Genomic DNA, 21,166 nt, shown 5'->3' with positions numbered 1-21,166 from the left:
AAATTATCTTGTTTTTCTTCAGTTTGGCACACCCTAACCTCACTCGGGCAAAAGGGAAGAATCTCCTGAATTACCCCAAATTGCGGAATCCCTACTGGTTTGTGCGGAAGGAGCGCGTGAAGCATGATGATCTTATTTCACGGGAAAATACCCAATTTGTTCAGGAAGTTCTGCATGACAAATACGGTGTTCCGAGTCTCTTGAAGGGTATTACCGGCTACCCAAATGCCGCCTGTGGTGCTGTCAATGCGGAAGATTTGCCCAAAGTTGAGTGGAATCCAACTTTGCGACGAACGGGGGTGATTGCGAGGAAAATCGGGCAGTATCCGCTTTGGATGAAGAATGGACGGAAGGTTCGCACAACTCTGTTGCAGATTGTGGATAATCACGTTATAAAGTACATCCCTCCGGAGGAGTATAAGCCCGCGCAGAAGCCCAATATGAAGGATTTGAGTAAATGGGGATGTCTCTTGGTGGGAGCAGAGAGTGTGGACCCAACACTACTCACGAAGGAATACTGCGGGCTCTTCAAGGACTCCGGGGTAATGCCAAAGTCACGCCTGGCGCGTTTTATTGTCTCCCCAGAGGCTCAACTTCACCCAGGGACTCCCCTCAATGTCACCCACTTCCGCGTTGGGGATTACGTTGATGTGCGCGGGAAGACTGTCAACAGGGGCTTTCAGGGCGTAATGAAACGATGGGGCTTCAGTGGGCAACCAGCATCGCACGGTCAGACCAAGACTCATCGACGTCCAGGAAATATCGGTGGTGGCGGTGAGAAGGGACGCGTGTGGCCGGGAAAGAAGATGCCCGGACACATGGGGAATCGCTGGCGGGTAATGCGTGGCGTCCGGATTTTGCGGATTAATACAAAATACAACGTAATGTGGGTCCAGGGCTCCTCAATTTGCGGCGAAACCAACACTTTTGTCTACGTCTTCGACACTCTCCTCCCTCTGCGACGGTACACAGAAGCTCCCGCCTTCCCAACGCATTTTGAATCAGCCGACGAGGAGCTGCCCGAAGACATCTGGCACGAAAGCGTGCACAATTTCACAGAACCAACAATTACGTACGAACCAGAGTAAATTCACTTCTCTCAAATGGTTTATTTTACTGTAATTATTTAATAGACAACAAATTGTTACAAATATTCGTCTTATAGAAATTATCCTGGTGTGTCTTATTGTAAATTTTATGAAAGCAGCAATCCTCCTTGCTAGGTTCCTTCTTTGCTTCACTTGTTTTTCTCTTCTATTAATTCGCTCTATTTTCTGCCCAAAATAGTTCTTTTTTTCACCCCCCCCTTGTCAGGAAAATCTACAGTTGATTCAAAGTGCAGCAACGGAAGGATTTGTAGGCACATAATTTGATTTTTTTTAGCTGATTATACAGAAAAAATCATAGAATAAACAAGAATTTTCTTAAAGAAAAGTTTTTTTTTTATCTGGTTTTCATTTGGTCCTCAAATTCAATCATTGCTTATTTTCTTTTTGCTTTCTCTTGCAAATGTTGTATGTAATTTCCTTTTAATTGCTTCAGTTTCATGTTTATTTTTAAAGCATTTCAGTTAGATTCAGAGAGCGGTTAAGAGTTGATTTAAAAAATGTTTAAAAGGTGCTAAAAGTTCACAAAAAAATTTCATTTAATTTGAGGCTAAAAATAATTTTCTTAACGCACAAAGAACAGCCTCTCTGCGTTAAGAAAATTAATCATTTAGAATCAATAAAATACTGAACAAAATTAATTAATTAATCAACTAATAATTTAAATTTCACCTCCAAATAAATTTTAGTTCTCAAAAAAAAAAAAGGATTTCGATTATTTCTATAATTTTATCATATTCTTGTTTATTCTACAAAATATAATTTAATCATTTTAACAACCCATTAGTACAGTTTAACGTTTGCTTCCATACATAACGACTAAGTATTTTACTCATTTAAATGCTGAGTGAGGAAATAAAATAAAGGAGTTTACCCGGTTTGCAGAGAGTCAAAAGAAGAATAAAAAATATTCAACAGGCTTTCTATTTTGACTGGAACTGATTGGAAAAAAAACCTGGAATAATTTTCCAAAAATGCAAACAATGACGTCACAACAAGGGATATTTATTTGCCTACATATTGATTTTTAGGCGAATTTAGTACTCATTCTGTTGAATTTAGTATTTTTCAGACCTTTACTCCTCAATCTGAATCTCTTTAGGACTAAAATCCGAATAATTTTTCACTTGAATTTAGTACTTTCTAGGTTGTTTTACTTTTCAAAGTTTTAATAATTTAAAGAGCCTGGATTGGCTTCATTGTGAGTCTTTAGAACTAAAAACTAATCTTTCGAATATTTTTATCTTTTGATAAATCATCAGAATATTCGCTAATATAATCCGAATTTTTAAATAAAGACTTAGATTAAATTAATTCAGTGTCACAATTGTGAGTTTTGTGTCTCTTAATATCCTATATGAATCGAATAATGTATTTCCATGCTTCAAACATTGAAAGAGACTAAAAACACATAAATTACGTCATTGTTTACATTTTTGGGTAAATCTTTACCGTCTTTTCCCGACTAATTCCAATGAAAATAAGAAGTTTTATCGATCCTTATTCTTTTTTGTTCACTTTAAATTTTGACATTTCGTTTATCGAATTAACCTTATTCAAGCCTAGAAATTGTTTTTTTAATTCTCAAAAATAAGAAAGACTCTCGAAGGAAATTTTAAATTTGTAGTTTAGGATCAATTTAATCCCCTGATTAACCTGAAATTATTCTAAAAATTGTCTTGAAATTTTAGAATTAAAATTCGTAAAGTAATAAAAGAAAAAATGTTAATTTTATTCAATGTGCCTATAAATCCTTCCACCACTGTATTCTCTTGGTTTTCTTCATCACATTGCCAAGAGATATGATGTAAAGGTAGGAAGAAAGAGTCAAAAAAAAAAAAGAAAATCAACGTGATAAATGTTCACTTGACCGTTCCTAATTTCGTTGCTGAATCTACACGACTATAAGAAACTGGGGGGAAATTTTCTCTCTAATTTTCATCTTATTTTTTCTTTTTTTTTACGAGGAAGAAATCACAGACAATGTGCCAATTTTTCCCGCTCTTCACATTTTTTTCTCACCTTTTGGTTGCATTTTCCTCATATTAAAAAAAATCGTGCGTCTCTTGGCTGGATAACTCTCATTTGCACCACATTCTTCTTCTATTTTAATATATTTTCTTCTCTTTTTTTTTTTCATTTCAAAATGTAGAAATTCTTTATCATAGTAAATGTTTATTTTTTCTATTTTTTTATCCTTAAATTTATCTACAAAAAGAGAATTTTATTTACACGGAAAAAAATGGGTGTAAAATCAATCATCGATGATTGAATAAAGACCGTTTAACGTTTGTTTTTTCTTCATCTATTTTTTTTTGTTTAATAGAAAAACAATTTTTTTGACGCAGCAACAGTTTGAGAGTGAAAAATTTTAAATTATCGATTACGGTCGTATTGGTGCATTTTTATTGATAATGCTTCTTTTGCTTAATCCACGAAATATTTTTTTCTTTCTTTTATACTCATTTTAAGCACGCAATCAGTCACTCTCCCCCTCTTCAAATGGCATTTTCTTTTGCTTTTTTACCACGAAAATAATTGAACAAAAAAATCAACAATGTTTTTCTTGCGCATTTTCGCATTTTCAGCTCATTTTCTCACCTTACAGGGTGTCCCAAAGTCCGGGGAAATTCGCGAAAATTAACAAATTTGGCACGTTTGATTTTAATTTTCTTTATTAGATTGAGGGATTAAAAGTTTTGTAAAGATTTTTCACATTATTTTCAGGACGTTTTGAGTGTTCTTGTTCTGTTACTCCTTTATCCGGTTTAGGAAGAATTGGAAATGTTTTTTCTTGCAGATTTGTTATTTGATTTAAAATTTAGCTTTCAACAACAGAGAACGTCCTAATTTATTGAAAACTTAGATTTTTTTTAAATAGTAAACGTTTTATCTCTCAGAAAATTCTAAAAGAAAAGAAAACTGCAAGGAAATTTCTAGGGTAGGTCAAGAATTATTTTAGTCAAAACATAAATTTGAATTAAAATTTTTTAAATTAATTAATTCATTAATCCATTAATTAATCAATTAATTAATTAATTAAACAATCAATCCATCAATCGATAAAGAATTAAAAAACAGCACCAAATTTGCATTTTCACCCCCTTTTTTGCGAATTAAGGACACCCTCAAAAATTTTCTTATCTAATATTTCAATAATAAAAAATGTCAAATTGTCCTTATTTGCAATTTCTCTCAGAATTTTCTTTTTATTTCTCAGTTGAATGAATAAATTCAGAGAGATTGACACTTTGATGAATCTTTAAACATTTTTTTTTCTTCAATTTTTATCTGCGCGAAGAGCGAATTTCCTTTTTGAAAATGTCTCTCCTTTTGCCATCCGGTTTGTGTAAATTATTCTACATTTTTTATTTAGTCTAAAAATCTTGTTATTTTAGTATTCTTCATACTCTCATCGCTATTTTATATACAGTCTCGAATTTGATTTAAAACACCACCCGCCCATCATTTTTCCTTCTTTTTTTCTTACTTACTTTTCACCCCGTGTGTGTGTGTTTCCATCACCTTCTTCGTCGCGAAAAAAATTATTTAAAAAAAAATAAAAATGGCATTGAAATGTTAATGGGTCGGCAAAATCTGTCGTTGTGTGAACCACTCAGTCGCCAGGATGTTCTGGACAGCTTCGATTCACCTCAAACCACTTGTCAATGCACCTGTAAAGGAAAGGCAAATGATCAATGGAGGTTGGGGGTGGTTAGTGATTAGCCACTGCAGTGGCGCGAACAAAAAATCTGTTTCATTTTTTTTTGTTACCCTTTATGGTAGACACAGAGACACGGCAGTCTGGCTATCACATCGCCGGGAGATAAATCATCCAGGCAGATCACACATTCCCCTTTGGCATCACTCAATATGTCCTCTGAGGCAGCCATGGCCACATGCAGGCGCGATGAAGGAAGGAAAGGAAAATTTACAATTTATTCCATTAACTTTGCCTTTCCCAGGACCTTCACTGATTTTTTTCTTTTTTTCCCTGTTGAAATTTCTACATGTTGTATGATGATAAATTACACGGAAGATGTGTAGAATATTATTATACATAACATTTTGTTTAATTTAAAATGAAAAAGAAAGCTAAAAATTTAAATTTGTTCATAAATGCAAACAATGACGTCACTATTGTGTTTCTTATCACTTTGTATTGCATGAAACATAATAATGCATTTTTGAAATTCACCGACGAAACATTAACGCGAATGTTTTATGTTTCAATGGAAAGAGGCAGAAAAATCACAAAAATGACGTCATTAGTTGAAATTTTTGGTTAAATCTTTGCTTTGACTTTAAACTGATATCAATCCAATTTAAATTGAAAACTTAAAAATGAAAGAAATTACGTCACGGCATGTTTGAATTTTTGGATAAATATTTACCGGCTTTTCCCTGATGTGAAGTGAAAAAGAAAGCTAGAAATTTAAATTTGTTCAAAAATGCAATCAATGACGTCACTATTGTGTTTCTTATCTCATCTTAACACCGACGAAACATTAACGCGAATGTTTTATGCATTGAAAGAGGCAGAAAAATCACAACAGTGACGTCATTAGTTGAATTTTTTGATTAAATCTTTGCTTAGACTTTAAACTGATTTCCCAATTTAAATTGAAAACTCTAAAATGAAAGGAATGACGTCACGACATGTTTGAATTTTTGGATAAATATTTACTGGCTTTTCCCTGCTGTGAGTGAAAAGTGGGAAGACTTCTTGATAATTTTTTATTCTTTCTTGATATTCTGTTGCAATTTCTTTTCATAAATTACAAATTTTCCTTCTTCAACAGACAAGCGAAAACTCCTTTAAATAACTTTCTTAAGTATTTCTAAATAAATCTTCTTTATTAAAAAAAATTCTATAAATTCTAGGAATAATTCTCTATTAGGAAATAAAACTTTTCACAAAGTTTCGTTTTTTTTTCTTTTCAATTTTATTAACATAATCTTCCGTGAGCTTTGAGCAAATTCAAAAGCTTTGTAGATAGGAGTTTTCTCTGACGTAGAATTTGTATTTTAATTGAGAAGTTTTTATTTTATAATCAATTTTGTGACGACTGTGCTTTCTTTTTTCAAAAGAAAAGATAAAAAGAGAGTTTGTGATTAATTTTCTTGACTTCTGTTATTTAATTTTTTTTTATTACTCTTTGGCAATAGAATATTTTAATTAGCCAAGAGGTTCTAATTATTGCTCTTACAACCAAAACAATTTGGGTTCAAATCTCATTCTGACACAAATTTTTCTTTCATAATTTCTCTTTATACATTCTTAAAGTCTTTTAACCATTTTTTTTTATAATCCATAAAATCTCTGGCCAATTGTATTGATTAGAAACGTAAAATTCATCTTTTCTATTCAATTTTAAACGGTATAGGTTCTTTCTTTCTTTCATTGGTACGTAAAGTATTTTATCGATTTTTTCTTTTATTTTTTAAAAACATATTTACCAGCACACCCTGTTAATACAACTTTCAAACACTTTGGAAAATTATTAAAATATTTTTCTACCCACAAAATTCACATTTTTTCCCTCCGCGTAATTTATCATCACACAGCTCCGCCACATCTTGGTGGGAAATTATGTATGAGCGGAAAAAAATGGGATAAATTGATGACGAAGAGGGATGACAGGGTGGTTATATATAATTCATTTTATAAACTCACCGTTGTAAGATAGGCGAGGCTTTGTTAGGCACATTACTAAATGACACTCAATATCGTCGGATAAAACGAATTTGTTGCAGAAAGGACATTTTATATCTGGAATGAGAAGTGAAAGAGAGAGAGAAAACACATTAAGACAAATTTCATCTAATTTATTTTCTGGGGGTAATTTTTTCTTAATTTTTTTGATCTCTTTATCCTGATTAAATTCTTTTTTTTTTCATTCATCTTGGCAAACCAATTTGGATGGGAAAAACTTCTTTCTTCGTCTTTGCATTTCTTTCTTATCATGATGTATTGCCAAAAAAATTGCATATTGCGCAATAAGTCCACACGACTGATTCCCACCTTTGCTGATAAAGAGTATGTTGTGGTGTGATAAAAAAATAGAGTTGTTTTGTCGCCTTCCGCGCACGGGAAAGGTGAGAAGAAATGTGATAATTTGCCTAAATAATTGTTCTTTAGAAGAAAAAAAATGCGCGCAATAGCGTCTTTGTGGAGCAAAAATAATCACAAAAACATTTTACTTTTGTATTTATTTATTTTCCAGACGAAAATTTCAGAATGATTTACACATTTTCTCACAAAAGTAAAAAAAATTATGCGCAACACCGTGTGCAAATAATGACATTTTGCTTCTTATTTAGCGATATACGATTCTCAAAAGAAATTATCAATACCCCCCTGATAAGAGAATTGGGCCAAAGAGATCGGCACAAAAATATTCATCTGGAAAAATTCGCAGAGAAAAAAAAAACAAAGCAAAATGCATCAAAATAATTTCTTAATCACAAAGAAAATTACAATACTTTGTCTATCTCGAAACACATCGTATGCATAGAATGTTCTTTGGTGCAAAAACTCAATAAAATTTACATTTAGCGTAATGGGGAAGATGATGGTGGAGACATTAATTTTCACTTTTTTGCCCTCATCTCAATATGAATTTATTATCATTTTTCTTTTTTTTTTTAATGTGTCTGTGAAGCAGCCAGAGAGGAAAAAAAATCAACAAGAAGTATGCTGATTGTCAGCAACTTGGGGTCTTTGTGAAGACATTTTAATCGTTCTTTCATGAAAAAAAGGTTAGCAGAGTTTATCAAGGGAGTGTTTAATAAGAACATAAAAGAGCTCCCAGTGAGAAACTGCAAATAATACATCTGAGAAAGAATACACTGGCGGAATTTATTTTAGGGACAGCAAATGATGAAGTTTTCCCTTTTTGTGGTAAAAAAAGTAGAGTTTAAATAATAAATTAAATTGATGGAATACAGATAGATTCATCTGCAGCAAAAATTGAGATAGATTAGGCTAAAAACAGGCTTAAAATTCAAATTTTATGGGGATTGCGCAAAAATTGGGCCAAAATTGCGCCAAAATTGATCCAAGATTGGGAGTGGGTGTAAAGGAGTTTATTCATTGGCATATGAAAATGCTTTTTTATTCGTGGAATAATTGGAACATGTCCTACTTGTACAGAATGAAAAACAAATACTAAATTAGCAGATAAACTATTCATTTTCCACATGTATTTTTCACATCAGGACTCAGGCTTCCCAAGAATGCAAAAAAATTCGTCGCCATTGTTTTTTTGTCGCTTTTAATTATTTAAAATATTCTTTCTACTGGAAAAATAGTTTCTTGCCCTGATTGATGTAATTCTGAAAGAGTTTTCTTATATTTTCCTTAAACTTTGAAATCCATTAGTTTCTCAGAGAGATTTTTGACCCCTGGAAGTTGAGGTTAGGTGTAAAAAATCTCTCATTAATTGACTTTTATCTAAGTGATCCCAGTGGAAAATAAAAATTTTCTTTAGCAATTTTTTTTATTGTTTTTGATCCTCTACAAAATAAGCAATGATGCAATTGATCTATGAATAATTTTTTTTTATAATATCAATGAATAATCTCTTTTTAGAATAAGCTCACTCAAGCGACAATTGCTTTGTCGAAACATCGCTGGAAAGCATAAAAGCCACGTCTTCTTTCCTTTCAACTCCGATCCCGATTCAAAAAAAAACTTCAACATTGAAAGTTTTATTTTAAATGATTAAGAGAATCCAATTCTAATCCACCTGTCCCTATTAAAATACCCGCCAGTGTTCCCATGCCGAGTGCAATGAAAATGGGGAGTGAAAAAGAGGCATTCACCATAAATTCCTTGTCGTCTCGCCCGTCGAATAATTGCATCTGAACTCACAACGTCGCGACCACCCTCAAAGTCAGGGATACACGTTCCAATTACCACCCCCATTTTCTCATTTCACGGCAGCACTTTTTTAATCTTTTTTTTGCAAATTAAATTTTTTTTTAAACCACTTCGACACAGTTCAAGTCACAGCCTCACACACAGAGCACCATAGGTAATAATTTGTGTAAAACGATCTTTTCATTAACACTGTTTCTCCACCATTCTCTAGCAGAGCTTGCACACAGAGACTTTTTTTGCCAACACTGCTGGATTTATTTTTTTAAAGCTGCTTTCCTCGATTAAAAAGTATGCTTTTAAGGCTTTTTTCGAGTGGAAATCTCTTTGGTTTTCTCTGTGTGATTTATCCTTTTTGTCTCTCTGCACAAAACCAACACACACTGGACTTAATGGATTGAATGCTTTTTTCTTTATCCTGGGTGCTTCGCTAGTTAATTTTATTGAGCATTTTGTTGGTAGTAAATTTGACTGATAATGTGGGGGAGATAACAAGAAATTTTCATGTATTTTTAATGATTCAATGGCAATAATGGGTGGGAAATTAAATGGACGATGTGGGGCGGGGAGAAATCAATCAAATTGACGATATTTTCCCATTTGAGTTCCTCTTTTCTTTCCAATTTCTTCCAGCCCACCTTCACTCTCTCTCATCTAGAGCACTTTTCCTTCGTCTTTTTTTTTGCCTTCAAAATGCCACACACTCACGAAAAGACGATTTTTCTTCGCAAGCACATGTTTCACTTCCTTTTTCCTGCTTCTACTTTTTTTTTTCTACCCCTACTGGTAGGTCCTCTTAGCAGCGATGGCGGAGAGAAGGATGAATAAACCCACTGATTATCCTTCTAAATCGCACAAATCGATTTTCAGGGTTGTGACGCTGAAAATTCCCAGAATTGCTCGCCTGTTAAATCCTTGTGCTGCTTTTTAGCACCACACACGGCACAGGCAAAACCAAAGGACAGGGATAATTGTTGGAATCCTCACGATATCACCCACATAAGCAGTGACACTCACAGAAAGCACAATGTTTCATGTGTTGACTACACAATATCCCCAACGAAACTGCCGGTGTGGATACTTTTTCTTCCTTCACCAAGTCCCCCGCATAAAGTCGAAAAAATAGCTTGGAGAGAGCTTCAAGCACCGATATTTTGAAATAAAAAAAGCTCCACATTCACACGCTTTCTCTCCCACTCTTTTCGCATGTTCGCCTCGTCCACGGTCGATTGCTATTGTCAACTGAATATTATTACTAAATTATATATCCACCCACCGCGTCCACCACCCCCCATTTCTGTGGTGTAGCTCAATACCACCGCGCTAAATTGCTCATATTGATTTTGCCGCTCAATTCACGTACATGACTTTTCCCTACACAACAATCCATATCTTCCGCTGCATGAGCTTTCCACCATCAGGCACACCCCCAAATGGGAAAATATTCAAAAAGGCTCAGAGGAAAATTTTCTCTTTCTCTCTCTTCTCCTGGAAAACCACGTGGCATCCTGAAGATCATCTTTTGATGATAAATTATCTCTATAAAATATTCATTGAGACATTTCAGTGGGATACGCGGAATATTTACTTTTTTTTTTCTTACAAAAAAAAACGAATCCTACCCCTTGGCTGCAACAATTTATGAACACCACAACTGCCTATTTCAGAAATCTCATCAATTTTACGCTCAATTTGAAGAAAAAAACTCACGTAAATTTAACGATCAAAACATAAATTGAAATCGAAAGTTATGGGAGAGCTTTCAATACTAAAATACAGTGTCGAGAAAAATAATAGGACCACCAATATAGGTTTTAAATGTACCCTTGACTTCAATCGCCAATATCTCAGGCTGTGGGAGACAGATTTTGAAAAGTGGCATAGATTCGGAAAGCTACATTCATCCCCTTTCCAACGATGGTAGATTTTCGAAAATCGGCCCATCCGTTCAGTTTTGGTAGATGATTGAACAGAAAGTGGCATTTTTAGTATGGGTCTACTTGAACCACTGTCAAAAATCAGCCCCTCAACCGATTTTGATCACCCCGGCAGTTTTGGACAGGGGAAGAATGTAGCCTTCAGAGTTTTTTGAAATTTTGAAAATCGGACACCCAGAAAAAAAGTTAGACGGGTTTTTGTGAGTGGTCCTATTTCAATAATTTGTTGGGTAGTCTATTAAGACATGGTGTACAGTGTGGAAATATTTGCACATATTTTCCACATTTCCCTTTTTTTCCTCTCCATCCGCTCTATGTCACGTTTTGCAAACTTTTATTTTACTCTTCTTTTCCTCCTTACGGCCCCACATAATGTCCAAGTGAGCAGACACCACGACCCTCGGAGTAATGTAATTCTAATAGAATTTCACAGGCAAAGAGGCTCAAGGAATGGATAAAAGAAATGGAGGAAAAAGATGAGAAAATTGCTCAAAGTTACGTATTTTTTATTAAAATTCCTCAAGCAATTCGCTTTAAGGGGGTTTTTTCTTCATCACTTTGCATGGAGATCTCCCATAAACCTTGAACTTTAAGCTTGATGACGCCTTTCGTTGGCAAAGAAATGCGTCTCTGAGGAGTTGAATTTTTATTTCATCACTATTTGATGTTATTTTAACCACTCACGACGTCATGTTGCGTGATTGAAACCTCCTGGCCATGCGTCAATGTCCACGAGTTTCCTGTAATTGACCATTTTCGATGGTCTAGTTGAGGAAATATTTGTTTAAGCGATAGCCCCCGAAAAGAAAGGATACGTAGAAGAAAGGAAAATCTTCCTTCTCATCCTACTTCCTCTACAACACGGTTCTTCCGCCTCTGAATTCCTTTTCTGCAGACACGAAAAAAATGTATAAGAAACCCTCGAAGACATGAAAATGAAAAGCATTTTTTCCACATGATTTACTATGTGAGAAATTAAGTATGTTTTTTTCTCTCTTCTTCTCTTTTCCCGCACAAGCAATTCCACCCCTTCGAAGGGTGGTGGATTGTGAAAAATCCTACAACAACAAAAAAATCCCTTTTTCCTCATGGGACGGGGGGCGTGGGGAGTGAAAAGTGTTGAGGAATTATTTAGTGAGTTCGTAAACCTCTGACAATGAATTTTTAACACTCTTCATGATACTTTTCTTGTCTCTAATGATGTTCGTGCCCACATCCCACCGTCAAATTCCCCACGAGGCAATTTAGTCTGCTTGGGCCTCACCTTTTCTTCTCCCTCCTTCTGCCTGTGCCACTCTTGAAAATCCCTGCTTATTTTATGTGGTGTTTGAAGCTTCAAACACTGATTGGGGCCCCAAAAGTGACGTCACGTACAGTATGATGTCAACAAATAAATTTATGGTAATTCAACCAAAAATAAAATTTTTATTATATACCCGAAAGAAAAAAAAAACGAGGTGGGGGGGAGGAGGTGGCTCTAGTGCGAGGAACACGAAGTGTGTGCTCGAGGTGTTTTCCGGTTGACTTGAAGAAAAACACCAGCTTGGAAAAATATAATATTATGGTTTTTATTGCAAGACTATGACGTGGCAGACCTTTATGACGTAGTGCTTGGTCATGACGACCACTAAATGTATGTGCGGAAGGGCAAAAGTTCAAACTTTCACGATGGGGTTGGGGGGAGTGGGTGACGAATGACCCTCGGAAAAACTTTGTTGTTTTCCAATGAAAGCTTTTTGGAGAGAAACTTTTATATACATCCGGAGTATTATCGTAACTTTTTGCACATTGTCAGTTGGAGATTATTAACGGATCGTTTTTAAATTAAATATCCCTAGAAGAGAGACATTTTCTATGTTTCTATTGACGAGAGGACTATATAAAAAAAAGAAAAGATTCTTTGACTTATTCTTCGTTAAGGCGTTGCCTATATGTATTGTATTCAAAGGATTTTTAAAAAATGTATTTTAAAAGGACGTTAAAAGGATAATGCTATCGACTTAAGACTAAACCTGCAGATTGGGTTAGCTAAATCATATTAACGGCTGCAGCATTTAAATCACCAGCTTTTAGCAATTTGTTCTCTAATTTTTAATTTTTCTTTTCTGAAAATCTCCTAATTTTGTTTTTTTCTAGCTTGAAACATCTTTTTTTGGCAACTGAAGAAAAACCTAAATTCCTTGAACTTTTAAATTCTGATTTCCCTATGATGGGCCTAATTCAGCGACCAAGAAACCCTTGAAATCTTTGAATTTTGTACTGAAATTTCAAGATTTCAAGCGAATTTCAAGGGTTTCTTGGTCGCTGAATAAGGCCCGATATCTGTCTTTTGAAATATTCTATGTTTTGATTTTTTAGAACAAGTTTTAGGTCTAGTCGCAATATCTGGTCAGATACAGACAGCGTTATGCGATTTTCGACATATGTTAGTTCTGCTTTAATCCCTAACACCTAATTCTAATTAGGTATACCTAATATTTCTAAAATATTCAAAAAAAAAAAAAAAAAACACGAAATATTCATAAATCAGAGTTAAAACGAGTTTTCCAGGCGCTATTTAAGGCGCATTTCATGTAAAAATTATGCCCTTTTGGCAACAAGGAGCTGCTTTCAATGAAAATTCCCTTTATCACACACACGATATTGTTTCATTAAACGTACAGAGTACTTAATTACAATATATTTCACATCACGAATCTCGTGAACAATACCGGGTCATTTCAGTTAAAGCAAAATAATTAAAATAAAAAAAACGCGAGATTTATGACCACGAATATTTTTTTAACACAGTCGGTGGAGTTTGTTGAGATTTTTACGAGCAAGAGAGGACCTTCGTAGTCCTGGAAAAAATAAATATATATCGAATTGCTTCCCCACCTGAGGCGGTAAAAAAGCAATATATTTTATCGTTCCCGTTGATCATCATCAATGGAGCTTTAGGTGAAAATGTGAACTCTACCTCCTTCTCACCCCATCCCCACTCCTGCTGGGTTAGAGGTGACTGAGAGCTTTTTTTACCACCACCATCACCTCTGACTGACTCAATGTTTGTGCCTCTAAATGGATTTTACACGACAAAATATACACAAAAAACCAAGAGCTTATTGGTGGAGCAAAAAAAAAAATAGAGCTAGAATACCCAAAATAGTGCGCATTTTGGAGCATGGACGACAACGTTCAAACAGTGGGTGACCCTCGGAGGCATCCACCTAGAGTGGACTTCCTCTTTCACCCCCACACCCACCCCAATTGTGTGGATAAAATTACAGAATACACAAAAACACTGAATTCATCCACTTTTGACGTGCTTTCGATACAAATAACCAACCCCATTTGGAAGGACGTGAAAAAAGGGGTTGTGGAGGCAGCATCCCCTTGATGAACGCTAATGGGGAAATTTCCTAGACAACATACAATTTTCCATCAAGCATTCTCCAATGATTGCCTCAAGTGCTTTCCACCAACACTCTCTCTCCCCCCTCCCTTTCATTCTTCGCATTTAGATGGAAATACTTTCAATCACTCACAGAACTGTCCAAGTGAATTTTCTTCCAACCCCTAACGAAAACGACGCATCCCCTTTAAACCAACACACAACTGAATATTTCATAGGGAGCTTTAAAAAACGACTTTTTGTTGCTTTTTTTTGGTTGTTCTTTTTGTGGCTTTTCCTAAATTTTTTTCTGCCCCAAAAAAGCGACATTTTCAGTGCAATTTTAGCTGTGAAACAACCTAAAGCTCTCGCAATGTGTTACGTGAGAAATCAATTTAGTGCGCGACCACAAGTCATTGCCAGTATCACATGAATGTTTGATAGAGCACATTGACTCACCTTATCAACATTCAGTGAGAGGAAAGTTTTCTCATACAGCAGCCCCTCACATACGCAACGGAGGAGCTAATTGACATTATCAATTGAATAGTGTGCGAAGAATAATCACTAATGTCACTATATTTGTTACACAGCTTAAGATATCACGGTGGATTTATCAAGAAATTCTCTCACACTTTGCATTTTCAGCACTAAATAAATCTCTCGACATTCCCTCTACTCTCGGAAATTTCCCTGAAAGATGTTGTTCGCTTTGGGGAACAAGAAAATTGTTTATTGCAGAGCTTTTGTGGAGAAGTTTGAACCAAAAATGATAATCAATGCATTGTTGTTACAAGATTATAAACTGCTTGCAGCTTCTGCAAATACTTCAGAAATTATAAAGAAAAAATATTCTATAGGGAAGCTTTTTTGTGGGAGAAAAAATAAAAAGAAAAATTAGTCTTTTTTAACTTGAAAAACTTTTAATATCATTTAATTTGTTTAAAACAGTTACAGAAATTGGATAGTTTTTACAATTTCGATTAAAAATCTGTTTTCAAATAGGACACACATTTTAAATATTGAAAAACTTTTAAGTCTGTGCTGAAATCATTTAATTTTTAATAAACAATACCTATATTTAATTTATTTTAAAATTTTTACATATCATAAGAGGAGATACACTAAAAAGTATTCTTTATCCTAAAAAAGTTTTTTAATCTTTAACAAAATTTCTCTTCGCTGATATTTCTTACTTTCAGTTAAAATTTTTTTTAATTTGATTTCTTTGGGAATTTCATGAAAATTCGATATTCTTTAAACGTTGGATGAAAATTCTATATTTTTTTTATCTAGGACACACTCCAATAAATGTGAGAATTTCTTCTCATTTTGTGAAAAGTTATTTCATACACATTTCATATTATTTAATCGAATTTTTGGAAAATATATTTTTCCTGAGTTAATAAAAAATTCAAAAACCATTGAGAAATTATCGAACTAGCATGTCTAAAAATTCTGCCAATAAAATAGCAATTAAACCCCATAAATAATTGCTTTTGTCTCTAGAATACTGTTTATGTTTTCATCCAAGACACATGAATAGAAAATATTTTATAAGAGATTTGATTTATTTTTATTCAATAATGAAGAATATTATAATTCAAATAACAAACATTTGATGAAATTAGTAGATTTAGACAAGATTTACGACCGTGCAAATTGTAGGAAAATTGTTCGGAATTCGGTCAGCGGGGGATGATTAAAAATGCAATTGTTTGCATTCAAAGACGTTTCGGAAATGTTTATTTCCTTCTTCAGGCTTCTGCAGTTTTCACATTTTTCGTCAAAAAGGGAGGGGAAAGTCTCCATAACAATCTACACATCATTAAAATTAAATAAATTAATTTTAAACTACACAACAACATAATTCTTGGAACAGAAAATTCTCAAGAGCTCAAAAAAAACACTTAATCGCTGAAAACGTCCAATATCCAACTACTAGATATCCAACTAGCAGATTTAAACTAAAAATTACAGCACTATTAAGTAATTAGCCCAAAAACTGTTGTGTGTCCCCACTAAATCCTGTGAAATGTAAATAACAAGTCCTTAAAAAAGGATAAAAAATGGATTAAACAAAAACTCATTCCATTTAATAAATCACAATGTTAAACGTATGCCAACTTTTCCTCTCAAATAAAATATTTTCTCTACATTTTTTCTTTTGAATTTGTGCTTAATGTGCATTTTAAAACAACTTTGTAATTCACATAGAGCATTATCCTTCCTGTAAGAACTATGTTTTCCCGGCGAAACTTTTAAACTTTTCTATGACAAATCCACGAAAATTCTCTTACAAAAAAAGACTGGATAAGCACTCTTGCATTGTCAATGGTGGAGTTCCTTTGCCAAATAAGTATACACAAAACTCCCATTCAGAGGGTGCATTTCCTCAATATCGATTTCCCATGGAAGGAAAGTCATGCAAAGAAAATCCCAGTCAAGCAAGTTGAGGAAATTTTGTTCGAAAAGTCTTTTCCCTTTGACTTCCTTTAGTATTTTTGCTGACTTCTTAACTTGATTCTTCTTTTTTTATTCAAACTACAAATTCTCTGATAAAAACCTAATCCCATCTCATAGAAAATTTCAGTTCTAGTTAGTATAAGAGAGACAAAGAGGAGATGCGCTAAAAAGCTGACACTCTCATTGCATTCATTTGCTGGAGGCAGCAAAAAAGTAAAAGGAATAAATAAAAACCAAACAAATGGAGATTCCCTGCAAAAAGTCTTGTGTTGGGGATTTATTTCTGTGACAAAGAACTACCGCGTGAGAGGCTTTAGGTCACGAAAAAAGCCTCTCTGTGATAATTAATGCGGATTTGTGGCGTCCAGACAAACTAACCCCGCTAATTGTTGCTCCGGTCGCAACACAGAGAGTAGACGCGAATTACAAAACTCCAACAAGACATCCACCACGCTAGACATGCTAGACATGGAGGAAGTTCACAAGAGTGGCATTGCCATTTCCTCGCCCTCCTCCGGTAGCACTCCCAGAAAATCTGTCTGTGTGGCACATCGTGCAATATTGAACGGGGAAGAGATTATGGCGAGAAAATGGTTGAAAACTATTTTAAAACTTTGTGTCTCTTCGCCATCCAATTATGCAAATTTTGTGTTAATATAACTCACTGAAAAAAAAAAGAGTTTCCAAAAGTTCATGTTCCTTCTGTGTTCAATTTAATGTTTTCTCACAGATTTTTGATTACTCCCGCATTGCCAGATGGGAGCTTATAGGAATTATAGGGAGACAATTAGAGAAATTGAATCAATTTGAGAAAATTAAAAAGTTGAAAGATAGTTTTATGAATTAGTTTCTTCTTCAAATTAATTTTTAAATCAAAGAAAGAAAGGTCCTTTTTTTGTTTGTCTCGTAATATCATGAGACATGTCTTCATTTTAATAGAAAGTCTTTCCGAAACGACTGAACCGATTGAGATGAGCATCGGTATAAAAAAATAGAAGAAACTAAAACTTATTGTAACGGGTAAATGGTAGTCTTCTCCATCGTATAAATATTCGATATTTTTGTATACTTTCTATGAAAATTCTATGTTTTTTAGCAAGGATATCCTCCAAAAAATTAATAAAAATGTGTAATATCATGTTAAGTTTGTGAAAAGTTATTTCATTCAATAGTCTTTCTAATCAAATTTCAAATAAAAAAGTAATAATCAAAAAACATCGAAAAATACCCTCATAATACGCTCTATGTTTAAAAAAAATTATCAGATTAACGTGGAAAGAAATTCTGGCAATCGAAAAGTAATTGAACTGTAAATTTCTTTGCTTTTAATTACTATATTCGTGTCTATATAAAACAGTCTTGTCTATGTTTTTATCCAAGACACATTTATGCACAAGTCTTTATGCAATTTTGCATTTTTCACCTACTAAATGGAGAGTTAGGTGATTTTATTGATTTTTTTGTAAGTAATTTGTCTTTTAGCGTTAGGAATTAAGTTCTTATCTCTCAGATTAAATTTCTATGTTATAATGTCACAACTGTTGTCCCATAATGTATTGTGACAATGTTAAAGAAATTCCTACGAAATCTTCAAGGAAAATCTTTGGAATTTCCTGCATTTGCTGACATTGTGAATTCAATCATTTAAATAATGATATCATCTCGCAATAAAATGCATCATAAAGTCATAAAATAAATTTAAACATTTAATAAAATCAAATTATTTCAAAAATTTATCCCAATTGCTACATAAATTGAAAGTAAGACCTCTTCACTACCCACTAAAAAATCTTTATTATTATTAAAGCGAAATCCTTCACTTTTTTTGCCCATTCAATCCACTTTAGATGCTCTAAAACTGAAAAAACGTTCTTCTCTTTTATTATTTAATAAAACAAGGAATTACTCAGGCTGATAAAATGCACGTAAAAGTCATACTTTTCAGTATTTACATCCCAAAAGGTCAAAGTTTCTCAATGCTATCATGGAAATGTGCCGTATAAATGAAAAAATAGATGCCCGAAGAAAATGCTGAATAGCAATGGGAGGATGAATAAATAAGAAAAGTAATTTACATCGCAATGAATGGCCCATTTAATGAAATTTCTGAATTCTGATACGATTTTTTTTCGCCCATAAATAGCCTGCAAAATTAAAACATAACACTTCCTTTTGATAACTCTCACGGGGTATTCCGGGTACGTACATAAAGCAAAATGAATCCGAGGGAATTTCTGCCTTAATTGTGATTAAGATTTGGGGCTGTTAATCATTATCTTGACAATCCTGGGGGAGCAACAAGTCATGGAATTAGCATAATGATGCATATCTTGTGCTTGAAACGCAAGGAAATGGCTGAAAAAGGAAGAATAGACATGACTAATGACCATACTAGGCTGATTAAGGGGCGTTGGGGGGTACGAAATGTTGAGGGATTCGTTCTAGAAATTAATTAAATGATTTTTTTGTTGATAGATATGAGAAAAATTCTTCAAGGAATATTAAAAATTCTGTTCCAAACATTGATAAAAAAATGAGTTTGAATTTGGCGCGCATTCGAGGCAAGATAGAAAAGATGGTGAACTTGAGTGGTGAAAAAGAAAATGTGGGGAAAATGAAACAATAGTAAAAATAACAGAGATGTAATAAGGAGTGGCAATATGAACTAAGGTAAAACCATAAAAGACATTAAATCATAGAAAAAAATGATTTATAATAAAATTAATTAAAAACCTCAAGACGTTTCATACTAAATGACTTGAATTTCTGTCGTTATTTTAAAGCGAAATCGACCTCTGATTGCGCAATGAGCAGCCTCTGAGGTCTTTGTGTTGCCGCAGCAGATATTTAATGCAAAGAAGAAAAAAACAATGAGCTCCCTGAGAGACTCATGTCCGCACGTTTAAGTGTGAGAATCAGCGTTATCAGGTAAGCGATAGCGCATCAAAAAAGGGGGATAAATAGAACAGCAATGTGGGGGAGGAGGAGGTGTGGGAGAGAGAGCTTTAGAGGACGATGCTCACCTGCACGGTACGTACCATTGAGGGACCAATGCGAAGGCAGCGATGTGGCCGTGAAGACTCGATTGAGCGTGAGGGCATTGGCCACGTGAGCCTCCAGGGGGTTGGGGTCGTCTGGATTGAGGGAGTGGTGCTCAAAAGTCTGCTGAATGGTGATGGTGTCGTGTCCACCACTAGCACCGGCTGTGTCACGTTCGCGCGCCCCAGTTGCATTCTGCAAATCCGGAACGCTGGACAAGCTCCGTGCTCGCTGGCGATCCTGCGACGAGGTGGCGGCGGTCATCTGGATGCCCGGAATGGCACGGAGGAGATTGAAACCCGCCCCGCCGCCATTCACAACGTCACTGCTGCTGCTTGTGGAGAAGGTTCTGGTACGGGGACTCTGCTGATGGTGATGCTGATGCTCCCCCCCATTGGCCGTACTCGCTTTGGCACCCATATCACAAGATTCTCAACACTGCACGCACGCACTCTGCCCACAACGGGGAACAGTCTCTCTGGCAGTCTACGGGGAACTCTCTGTACACAACACCTCCCGGCTATGAGGATTCCACAATGGGGGGCTGCTGTCTTGGCCGAAAGGTTATACGTCGTCACAAAGGGGGAGCAATCATGAGACAACCAATACGTCCTGCTCCTCTCTAATTTCCCCCCAAATCTCTAACATTTTGCACCACCCCACGTCTTCCAAAGCTTCCCCCCTTGGTTTTTGGCTTTTTCTCTTTGCGGAAAGTCCCACCGTGCCCCCGTGAGCTGCTCCCTCTCCTACGTCTATCACTCTACACAACAAAGCCGCACGAAAACACCCACACAGAGTCCACCGGATGTTCACTTTCACATCCTCCGCACCATGAGCGGCCCCACAGAAGCACCCCAATTTGACAATTGCACCAAAATCAGCCACCGGGGGATGGTTGTGCCCCTTTTTTCTCCGCCAAACTTTTCCTCAACCTCCGGATGTTTTTGCCCCTTTCTGCGTATTTTGCCTTCTCAACACTTTTCACTGCATCCACTGAGGCGATTTTGCACCAAAAAGCACTGATATTGCTGCACAGCACCACTGTAATTCAATTATCGCGATTTTTCTGGTAATTTAATAAAAAATGCCCTTTTTCGCTACGTAATTTTTGCAAATTTCGGTTCATCATCAACATTTCACACACACACACTTAATCAGCACAAACACATGCGCATGAAAATCTATTCCAATTGGAATTTGACACAATGAACGTGGCCCCAAATTGTGCTCCACATTTCCATTTTTCATTAGAATGTCCCACACAGGGCAGAAAATTTTTATTTTTTCATCATTTTAGGGTGGAAAATTATGAATTTCCCTAATTTATTGTTTTCCACAAGAATCCTAATTTGCAGGGAAAAAT

At 35.1% G+C, this 21,166-nt stretch overlaps 2 protein-coding genes across 5 annotated transcripts in view; one reads left to right on the top strand and one right to left on the bottom strand.

The window, feature by feature from the left end:
* Positions 1–1,168, top strand: part of LOC129789069 (39S ribosomal protein L3, mitochondrial) — a 227,469-nt gene extending 226,301 nt beyond the window's left edge. Inside the window, exon 3 of the mRNA XM_055825699.1 lies at positions 23–1,168. Within this exon, the coding sequence (XP_055681674.1) occupies positions 23–1,088 (1,066 nt within the window). The 3' untranslated portion in view covers positions 1,089–1,168. The remainder of the gene's footprint in view (positions 1–22) is intronic.
* Positions 1,086–21,002, bottom strand: LOC129789123 (E3 ubiquitin-protein ligase znrf2). Of its 4 annotated transcripts, none has more exons than XR_008750422.1 (5): positions 19,788–20,984; positions 6,784–6,879; positions 4,881–4,986; positions 4,601–4,780; positions 1,086–1,320 (listed from the first exon to the last, which is right to left on the bottom strand). XR_008750422.1 is itself a non-coding variant. In XM_055825769.1 (4 exons), the coding sequence occupies exons 1-4, from the start codon at positions 20,221–20,223 to the stop codon at positions 4,723–4,725; spliced, it is 696 nt and encodes a 231-aa protein (XP_055681744.1). In that variant the 5' UTR covers positions 20,224–21,002; the 3' UTR covers positions 1,086–4,722. The 4 variants fall into 4 exon arrangements, 2 of the variants coding, with proteins under 2 accessions (XP_055681744.1, XP_055681746.1); XR_008750423.1 differs by having other exon boundaries at positions 19,803–20,984; XM_055825769.1 differs by having other exon boundaries at positions 1,086–4,780; positions 19,788–21,002.
* Between the last annotated feature and the right edge of the window lie 164 nt (positions 21,003–21,166).

This window comes from Lutzomyia longipalpis, chromosome 2, assembly GCF_024334085.1.
Source record: "Lutzomyia longipalpis isolate SR_M1_2022 chromosome 2, ASM2433408v1".
Classification (NCBI taxonomy): Eukaryota; Metazoa; Arthropoda; class Insecta; order Diptera; family Psychodidae; genus Lutzomyia; species Lutzomyia longipalpis.
The sequence above is the reverse complement of the archived record's forward strand: the minus strand, read 5'-3'. Positions and strand labels throughout refer to the sequence as shown.

What these genes read in the sequence shown, in the direction of transcription:
- LOC129789123 (XM_055825769.1), bottom strand. Translation starts at nt 20,223, where the DNA reads ATGGGTGCCAAAGCGAGTACGGCCAATGGGGGGGAGCATCAGCATCAC. An exon ending in CAATGGTACGTACCGTGCAG is followed by an intron (nt 6,880 to 19,787) that starts GTGAGCATCGTC and finishes TTCTCATTCCAG; the next exon opens with ATATAAAATGTCCTTTCTGC. An exon ending in GCCTCGCCTATCTTACAACG is followed by an intron (nt 4,987 to 6,783) that starts GTGAGTTTATAA and finishes TGGCTGCCTCAG; the next exon opens with AGGACATATTGAGTGATGCC.